This window comes from Oncorhynchus tshawytscha, linkage group LG31, assembly GCF_018296145.1.
Source record: "Oncorhynchus tshawytscha isolate Ot180627B linkage group LG31, Otsh_v2.0, whole genome shotgun sequence".
NCBI lineage: Eukaryota > Metazoa > Chordata > Actinopteri > Salmoniformes > Salmonidae > Oncorhynchus > Oncorhynchus tshawytscha.
Window position 1 is genome coordinate 9,777,415 of NC_056459.1, and position 9,155 is coordinate 9,786,569.

The 9,155-nt window shown below is 43.2% G+C and overlaps 1 protein-coding gene across 1 annotated transcript; it reads left to right on the forward strand.

Annotated features, from left to right (window-relative positions):
* The first annotated feature begins 34 nt into the window (after window positions 1–34).
* LOC112229758 (ubiquitin carboxyl-terminal hydrolase MINDY-1-like) lies at window positions 35–9,054 on the forward strand. Its single transcript, XM_042310399.1, has 11 exons — window positions 35–378; window positions 678–1,431; window positions 1,551–2,300; window positions 3,493–3,550; window positions 3,914–3,978; window positions 5,052–5,210; window positions 5,316–5,418; window positions 5,703–5,845; window positions 6,069–6,266; window positions 6,573–6,728; window positions 7,426–9,054. The coding sequence occupies exons 3-11, from the start codon at window positions 1,584–1,586 to the stop codon at window positions 7,501–7,503; spliced, it is 1,677 nt and encodes a 558-aa protein (XP_042166333.1). The 5' UTR covers window positions 35–378; window positions 678–1,431; window positions 1,551–1,583; the 3' UTR covers window positions 7,504–9,054.
* Window positions 9,055–9,155: the final 101 nt, after the last annotated feature.

The window sequence follows — 9,155 nt, forward strand, 5'->3', positions numbered from 1 at the left end:
AATTAATTCGCATATTTTTGCTATGTTTTTTTCTTCAGTTTACCTGACATATTTTTGGTTGGCATATTATACGACATGTATTTTATGTATGTAACTTGGTGCTTGACATCTAAAAAATAGTTTCCCCCCTGTGGCTAATACAGCTCGTGACATCATTGTTTACAGACTGTGGTAGAGGAAGTGGAGTAAGCGAAGTCAAGATTGCGAAGAGACCGTGGAATGTAAATATCATGCCCGTTGTCAGCCAGCGATGCTCGTTAATGTTGTACAAGTCGGTCAGTATCTTTTCGTAAAAATCTCTATTTGCTCTTGATTGGACCAACACCTGTCAAATTTCACGACGTTTTTGCCAATTTACGCTGTCAACTGGCTTTGATGGTAAGTTGTTTTATTTTCTGGTGGTCAGCTAGCAAGCTAACAAGCTGCCACCATCATCAAGATATTTGTTGCATGGTAGTGATGGGCGCTACCAACTTCTGAGCGTCAGCACGAGGGTATAACGTTAGCAAGCTATGGTCAGTAGCCAGTTCTGGTGTCACTTGACAGATGCAACATTTTCTACCACGGCTTTATAGTTCCGTTCTCAGTATTTTGTCAAACCCAGGGTCAGGAAGGAGATGTGTTGTTGGAGAATAGCGTATTATTTCACGGACTGATCACTGATCTTTTTCTTGCAGGTCTGGTACAATTTAAGAGTATGGTTACTCGCATTCTGGGACGACGTTAAGATGACAACCATGCCGCGTTAATATCCTAAAAACCTACGAGTCATTCAATGTCACAAGACAAGGGGCAAGCTTGACTAGCTCCATCCCGCTCTTCACTTGTTTTCGCTGTAGCTTTTCTGTCAGTCTTCAATTGGTATATTCCCTTGTATCGTCAGGAAAAGAACAACTTTTATAACTAGTTAGATAAGTTTTGCCTCCCCCCAAAGATAACTTTGCTCTAGTTTGCAGCTGTAGCTTGCCAGAAGCTATCAAACCAAACCTATTTGACAGGGAGCTGTTAGGTATCTTACTCTAAAACGTTAATGGACAGCGGCAGTGCTGAAAATGATCTATAAGATATTTGTTGTTAAAGTTTAAATGTGTGTATATATATTTTGTGTAAAGATCATTATTTATTTTTTGTTGGAGGAAAGCTTGTAGTTTTACACTTGCACTAAATTTACCAGAAGCCCATGTGCAATGTCGAAAAGATAGCCTATTTGTTATGACATCCCACACTTGAACTGAAAGAAAATATGCAAGTAGATATTTAAGGCCGTATGAAATCCACTCTCTCTCTTAGTCTGTATGACATAAAACAGACAGAGCGACTGTGGATTCTGCCTTAGCCATCCATCAACCCCGTCTTGCAAACTAAGGACACTGTTACTCAGGAATGCCAGGGAACTGATCATCAAGATTTCATTCAAGTTTCACCTATAAGGTCACTGCCAACTTTTAAATCTGTGAATATACTTAATGTAAAGGGCTGAGTTTGTTTTTCTATTCGTATACAACCTAAGCCTGAAGTAGTCTTTACTGACGACTTGGCCTTATTTTCAGTTGATTAAGTGCTACATTGAACATTGCCCAGCTATGGCGGATTCTGGCACAGAGATAGTTGGAGGAGATCTCCTGAGCGTTGTCAAAGATGACTGCTCTCTGACAGAGGCCATTTCTAAAGAGGGCGGCCTTACAGCAGGATCGTCTGCGGCTAAAGAAATCCACGAAGCAGAGCCCTTGGACCATGAAGACTCCACCAAAGACCCATCAGTTAAGACTCCAATTATGGAAGCAGAAGGTTTTGACGGATACAGGGAAACCTCACTCACACCAACCACCACGTGTGCGGCCATGTCTGAAAACGGCACGACAGAAGACGCTCAATCCACCCTGCAGAGCCAAACTCTGACAGAAGGGAACGGGGAGAGCTCAGAGGCCACATTTGGAAGGTTGGACGAGTATAGCCAGTCAGCAACCACCGACTCCGCCTCCTTCTCCATCCCCAGCCTAGAGTTCTTTGAGGGAAACAACGGGAACGACGAGCCATTGTCCTCCTACTCTGCCCTGGGCGTCGAGGGCAGCTCCCTGTCTGCCGACGTCCCCTGCCTGGCCGACGATGTCCTGGCTGGCGTCGCTGCTGCCGCAGCCACAGGAGGGGCCACCGCCGCGGACCTAGAGCCCATGATGCCGGCCTACTACTTTGTGAAGTGGATCACCTGGAAAGAGAAGAAGACCCCCATCATCACACAGAGTGAGAACGGGCCCTGTCCCCTGCTCGCCATCATGAACACCCTGTTTCTGCGCTGGAAGGTAAAGTCGGACTATAGAACCAGCTAGCTGGGACTAATGGGGTCTGTGACTATGCATCTCAATCGTCTTAAGTGGCTTTAGGCATACTTCATCTGCACTGATGTCAAACCATATGATAGGGGAAAGCACTATATTGGGGGATTTTGCATTTACTGGTCCAGATCGGTGCAGATCAAAGAAATGAGCCAAGAGAGGAAGCCACTTTAGGCTATTGAGATGCACTTTTGCTGTTGAGGGACTTCAGTGGCCTTCTTAAGGTGACTGAGAATAAGGATGAGATTGACACACTGAGGATGACACAGCCGAGGTGTGTAGGCAGGCCAGAATTAGTGATATGACACCGGAGGGAGGGAAGTTTCTAGAGGCAGGAATTACAGGTTCATGTTGGGGAGTTGTATTAAGAGAGGACAGAGGACTTCTGAATCCTATAATCTTGTTTGTACTATCAACATGAAAGCAGTCTGTCACTTTTAGCTTTTAAAATCAAGCAACGCAGAATTAAAGTTTATGAAGGGCTGCATGTCTGTGTCAGAGAATGCATTTTTTTGTGACAATTTAAATTTATTTTGACATTTATTTTGTTGGGGGGGTTAGAGGTACAGTATTCCAATTCATATATAATTTCATATTCCCTTCATATTACATTTCTTCCACATATATTTATTTCACTCAGAAGAGAAAAAGCCCTCCCCAATCCACCCATTCCCGTGGGCCTGAAAGTAAAAAGATACAAATATATATATATATATATATATATGTATATGTATGTGTATATATATATATATATATGTATATGTATGTGTGTATATATGTGTATATGTATGTGTGTATATATATGTATGTATGTATGTATGTATGTATGTATGTATGTATGTATGTATGTATGTATGTATGTATATGTATATGTATGTGTGTACATATATATATATATATATATATGTATATATATATGTATGTGTGTACATGTTGGGCTTTATAGTTTGTTTCTATGTGTGTTAGGCTTTAGCTGAGATCGTTCTTCAGAGTCAAGTATATTTGTCCAGGCCTCGATTGTTCCTTGACCAGCACCATTCATTCTAATGTTATAACTTCCAATAATATCTGTATCCAACTTCACAGAATCTATTGATAAACAAACATGGATCAAGGAAAGGGCTTATGAATGAAAATCGTGTGTGTGATTTGTCCCCAGGCCAAGCTACCTGCCCAGACAGAAGTTATCACCACAGAGGACCTGATGGCTCACCTTGGTAAGAAACATGGGAGTGTATTATCTGCACTTCCATACAGACTTTAACACTGAAGCTATTGTATTTTTCACACATTTATACACTGAGGTTGTCACTGGCACATGAAAATGCAACCAATGCATGAAAGTACAAGCAACTAAAGAGGTTGCATATTATCAGGCCGTAAACAAAAGCTCATCACTGGCCCTGTGCTCCAGGAGCCAAGGGCTTAAGTCATTGAAATATCTAGCAGATTTGATCAATCTGACCATTACCATAGGGGGAAATAAATTATAACACACATTCCTGTTTGGTCTCTGACTGTCTGAGAACCACATTATCGTTAAACTCCCACAATTTGTCTTTCTGATGTTTCTGCCACAGGAGAGTGTGTATTGTCCATCAAACCCAGGGAGAAGGCTGAGGGAATGGAGCTCAACTTTCAGCAGGTAAACTCACCTCTGTATTTAACACACAAACTCAGGCCGGTGTCTGTCCACTTACTTGACACTCACTTATGTGTGTTGTCAGAACATTTTTCTGAAGCTGTGCGCATGCGTGTTTTTCTGCAGGTGCTGTCTTATCTATTTTGTAGCTGTGTGGCACAAAATCGTTTGTGGTTGAGACTGAGTCATTTTTAAGGGGAAGCGGAGTTCACTGCAGAGGCAGAAGCCACACAGGGGCTGTTCTCACAGTAAAATCAGCTGTGTCATCGATGCTAAGCCTCACCAGCTGCCACTAGAGTACAAGAATAAGGAGCTTAGGGAACAAGGATTAAAACATACTATACTGTACCAAGGTGGCAAGATGGTGCCTGTGTGGATGCAGCCAATTAACTTAATGATGTGGTCATTAGCAGCTTTTTAATACAAAGTGACTTACAGTCAGCCCATTCTATTCAGTATGTGTGGCGGATTGCAGGAATCAAACCCATTGTCCTTGGTGTTGTAAGCACCATGATCCAACCACCTGGCTCTGACACGTGAAGCTCAATTAGATGTGCTGTTTCGACTGGACAGCTTTTGTTTTCTGACATCAGAGCTGTGGGTGTGTATAACCACAATCTGGTTCATTATTCATGGCTGAGCTCAGAGGATGGTCGTTCGCTGCTCGACAGTGATAAAGAAACTATAGGCAAAACCGATGTGGACAGGTATGATTGAGTGCCGGTCTCTTACAAGCCCTTGTGAATTTTGTACTACAAGATTAACCTGCATATCCACTTTGCCTCATCGCGCATCAATCTAATTTCCATACCGTACATGTCACTGGAACCGTGGTGTTAACCATTTGAGAAATCAATCTAGGAACAGCTGATACTGGCCTGCTGTGCAACCAACTCTACGTTTCATGCATGTACGATTCCATTCCAGCTCAAAATATGAATTCAAAATGGTCTGATCTCCAATTCACCAAGTTAACCTTCATTCAATCTCTGAATCGACTGTAATCAAAACGGAAGTAACCCCCTGACCCTGGTTTCCAACTCAGTTTCCAACCTCTGTATTTTTTGATTCCGCAGAACATGAGCGATGCCATGGCAGTCCTGCCAAAGCTGTCCACGGGCCTTGATGTCAACGTGCGCTTCACGGGCGTGTCAGACTTTGAGTACACTCCAGAGTGTATCGCCTTTGACCTGCTGGACATCCCACTCTACCATGGCTGGCTGGTGGACCCTCAGGTAAGCGACATTGTAGAACATGTGAAGGTAAAAGCCCTCCTTTCACAATTAATGCCCCAAATCCCTTGTTTTGGGCATCAGTTTCAAAATATTTTCTTTCTCCAGAGCCCTGAGATGGTGGCAGCGGTGGGAAAGCTAAGCTACAACCAGCTGGTAGAGAAGATCATTGACTACAAGCATTCGGCCAACAGCAGCCGTGTCAGTGAAGGTACAGGACTTTCCAAATCCTTACTTCACATACATTTGAGTTGTCACTAACTCTTGTGCTGGTGAGCTACACGTGGTTCAGACTTCAATTCAAGCCCAGCTCTAATAAACTGGTTTTATTTACGAGGGTCTTGATGGGAAGTTGATCATTTAATCCCAATTGCATTCTGTACTCTCTCCCCCCTTTTTCTCACAAGCATACATGTTCACTTGGCCATTTCCTCTGCAATACAACCATTCCCCTTGCTTTATTATGCCTCTACTTCTCCATCTCCATGCTGTCAGGTTTGGTGGCAGAGCAGTTTCTGGAGTCCACAGCGACCCAGCTGTCGTATCATGGACTTTGTGAACTCAACACTACAGTCAAGGAGGGCGAGCTGTCTGTGTTCTTCAGAAACAACCACTTTAGCACTATGATAAAGCACAAGGTGCGTGTGTTTGTGTTTACCAATCTATAGTGTGTGTGTTTATCAATCTATAGGATGTAACATATAGAACCTTGCAGATAGAAATGTAATATATAGAACAGACTATTCTACATGAGGCACGTAGCACGTTCTGTAACGTTCCCTCCTCAGGTGCCCTGCAGTAGCACAACATTCTCTAAAACGCTGCTCACTCCCCTCCAGTGAATGACTTTTGACCCCACAGGGCCACCTGTACCTGCTGGTGACAGACCAGGGCTTCCTGCAGGAGGGGGGGCTGGTGTGGGAGAGCCTGCACAATGTGGAGGGTGACGGCAACTTCTGCGACTCAGACTTCCGCCTGTGCCACCCGCCCCAGAGGAGCGTCCCCGTGACACAGCCCGAAGACCTCACGCCCCAGCAGCAGCAGAGACAGATCGACCAGGTCAGTAACCCCCCCCACTCCACCACACAGCCTCACCGGCTTCAGTTTGAGGATACCTGTTATTTGAGAAGCACCCAGATGCAGTATCTAATGCACTACTGAGACAATCTCCGTATCTTAAGCTGCATCTAGATACTTAATAAGGTTTTTTATGGGTAGAACTGCCACGCTGTCTGTGTCTAACTTGATCCTAACTTGAGATCTCTATGTACAGGAAATCATGCATTGATATTAAGGATTTAAGCCTCTCTGCACATTTCCATGACTACACGTTCACTCACCCTGTGGTGTATGCTTGGTTGCCAGGACTACCTGGTGGCCATGTCTCTGCAGCAGCAGCAGGGGGTGGCCCCGGGGCCCCTCAGTGACCTGGACCTGGCCAGACAGCTGCAGGAGGAGGAGTACCAGCAGCAGCAGCAGCAACAACAACAAGGAGGTCCCTCCCTGGCCCCAGCACAGCAGGTAACCAACCACACTGTCTGGGCATATACTAGAAGGAAAGAGACTCCTCTTTAGGCTTTAATTCAATACTTCAACAGTATGAAAGATAAATACAATACACCAGTATAGACCAGTGGTATGCAAAGTTGAACTGCAGTGGGGTCGCCATATTTATTTTTGTACAAACTTTAAGAACTAAAATGTAAAAGTAAAGATTATTGTATGGCATAATATACAAATGTTTTTGAGAAAGATTTGAAAAATGTAACTGAGTAAATGTATTTATTTGTTTTAATTTGGATAAGCAATGAAAATGTAATGAATTGAAGGTTATTTCTTGATGTAAAAATCTACATGTTCAGATTTTGAAGATTTGTCATTAGATTTAGGGTGGGGTCGCGAGAAATTATTGTCTCTAAAAAATGGGGTCCCCAGAAATTCTGGTGGAAAAAGTGGGGTCCCTGCTGTAAAAAGTTTGACCACTGGTATAGGCGATTGGTAAAGAAACAGTGCCCACTGGTGCTTTTTCAATTACACTACAATTTATTTGAGCAGAAAACACATTCTCTCACCACAGAGCATTATTGTACTTTTCTGGTACTGGGTTTCTGTTATCTTTGATTCACATCTGCTGAAAAAGTCCCATTTGATCATCACAAACTACCTACATAGAAGCTTCTCCACTTCCTTACTCTATGACGGTTTGTTTTGCTTCAAGGTGAGAGGTCAAGCGGCCCAGCCGGGAGGTTCGAGGAGACGGGAGAAAAAGGATGATTCGGACTGTGCCATATTATAGCGGCATCTAACCTTACCTTAGTCTCCATGATCTCCCTATGATTTTAGCCTGCCCTTCTTTGCATTAAGCCAACCCCTAACACACACACACATACATATATATATAACACACACACACACAGAGAGTTAGGGGATTGTGCCCCTGCCACCTCAATGCCAAACCCACCCCTCACACTGTTTCCTTTGAACATCCAGGCCAGAAGGTGGCAGTACTAGTCACGCTTCGCAAAACCATAGAATAGAATAGAAATGTCAATTGAGGCACCAGACAGGAAATTCTTTGCAGTTGGTGGGTTGCAGCAGCTGAGTTGTCCAAGACCCATTACAACCCAGGTAGAGTCATGAAACACATCTGTAACAAATGTGTAAAGAAAGCTAAGATCTAAATTAAAGGGCATTCACTACAGCTCAGTCCAGATGATGTATCTTAAAATGGATAATGCAGCTTTTTAAATTGTGTATAGGAGATGCAAAAAACTTTGGTTAAAATTAGAGCACAAAGAGACCCCCCCCCCTCCTTCTCTGCTACACTCTTTTGCCATCCTCACAGCCTTAGAAAGCCTGGTTTTTAAGCGAACTCTGGGGAAGTCGCCATCTGCATTTACGCCATGATGGACACTCGAGTACATTCCTGTCCTATACAGAACGGTGCACAGTTATGCCTGGCTCGAGGGCCCGAGACGAGGATTCTGCGAGCCCAAACAAAGATATGGCTTTGAGGGCTGAGTTCCCAAAGGTCCTATCTGCTAGACTAAGCATTGGCCTTACTTTCCCTGTCTGATAGTGTACTGTGCTGTAGTTAGTAGCAGGGAGGAATTATGCAAAAGGTGAATGGATAAGGACAGTGAAGGTGTTCTTCTGGAGCATCTGTTATGGACGACTTAACACCGCCCCCTACTGGTCTTAAAGATAATTATATGGGAGTAAGAGAAGTCCCATTAAAGGTCCAATGCAGCTGTTTTTTTAATCTCCATTTAAAATTGTTTCTGGGTAACAATTTAAGTACCTTACTGTGATTTGTTTTCAATTAAAATGGTCAAAAATAAACATAGCTTCTTAGCAAAGAGCCATTTCTCAAGCAAGAATTTTGTTAGGACTGTCTTGACAGAGCGGTTTAGAGGTTTGATGTCACCAGGCAAGCCAAAACTTTCTCATCACAGAATGACATTTCAGGCGGTCTTTTCAAATAGCCCTTATTACTAAAACGGCGTTATAATCTTTCAGAATTTCACAATATTATTCCAACCTCAGTGTGAAAATATATAACACAGGAAAAGCACGTTGACTGCACTAGATTAAGCAAACCTGGCACTTGAACCAACTATAAGAAGTCTGCATTTGATTTACAGTACTTAGGAACAAAGGCCAGTTCAGGCGGTTGCTGCAGTTTTGCAAAGGTCAGATATACAAGCCCTTTTGAAGTAGCTTTAGGGTGGAGGGGCTTTTAGCAACGCTACAGTACTAGACCACACCTTGACGCCAAGTCTTAATCTTTGCCACTTCATTTGTATTTAATTTGTCATGTCAGTAAAGGAAAATCTAAACAAACTGTCATGGTGTCCAATGACTCATTTATTGTCTGGTGAATGTCATTATTTCACATAATCGACTCATAAAACCAGCTCAGTATCATTATCTGCTGTTTTCACCTGC

What these genes read in the sequence shown, in the direction of transcription:
- LOC112229758 (XM_042310399.1), top strand. Translation starts at nt 1,584, where the DNA reads ATGGCGGATTCTGGCACAGAGATAGTTGGAGGAGATCTCCTGAGCGTT. An exon ending in GCTGGCTGGTGGACCCTCAG is followed by an intron (nt 5,211 to 5,315) that starts GTAAGCGACATT and finishes TTCTTTCTCCAG; the next exon opens with AGCCCTGAGATGGTGGCAGC. An exon ending in AGCAGAGACAGATCGACCAG is followed by an intron (nt 6,267 to 6,572) that starts GTCAGTAACCCC and finishes CTTGGTTGCCAG; the next exon opens with GACTACCTGGTGGCCATGTC.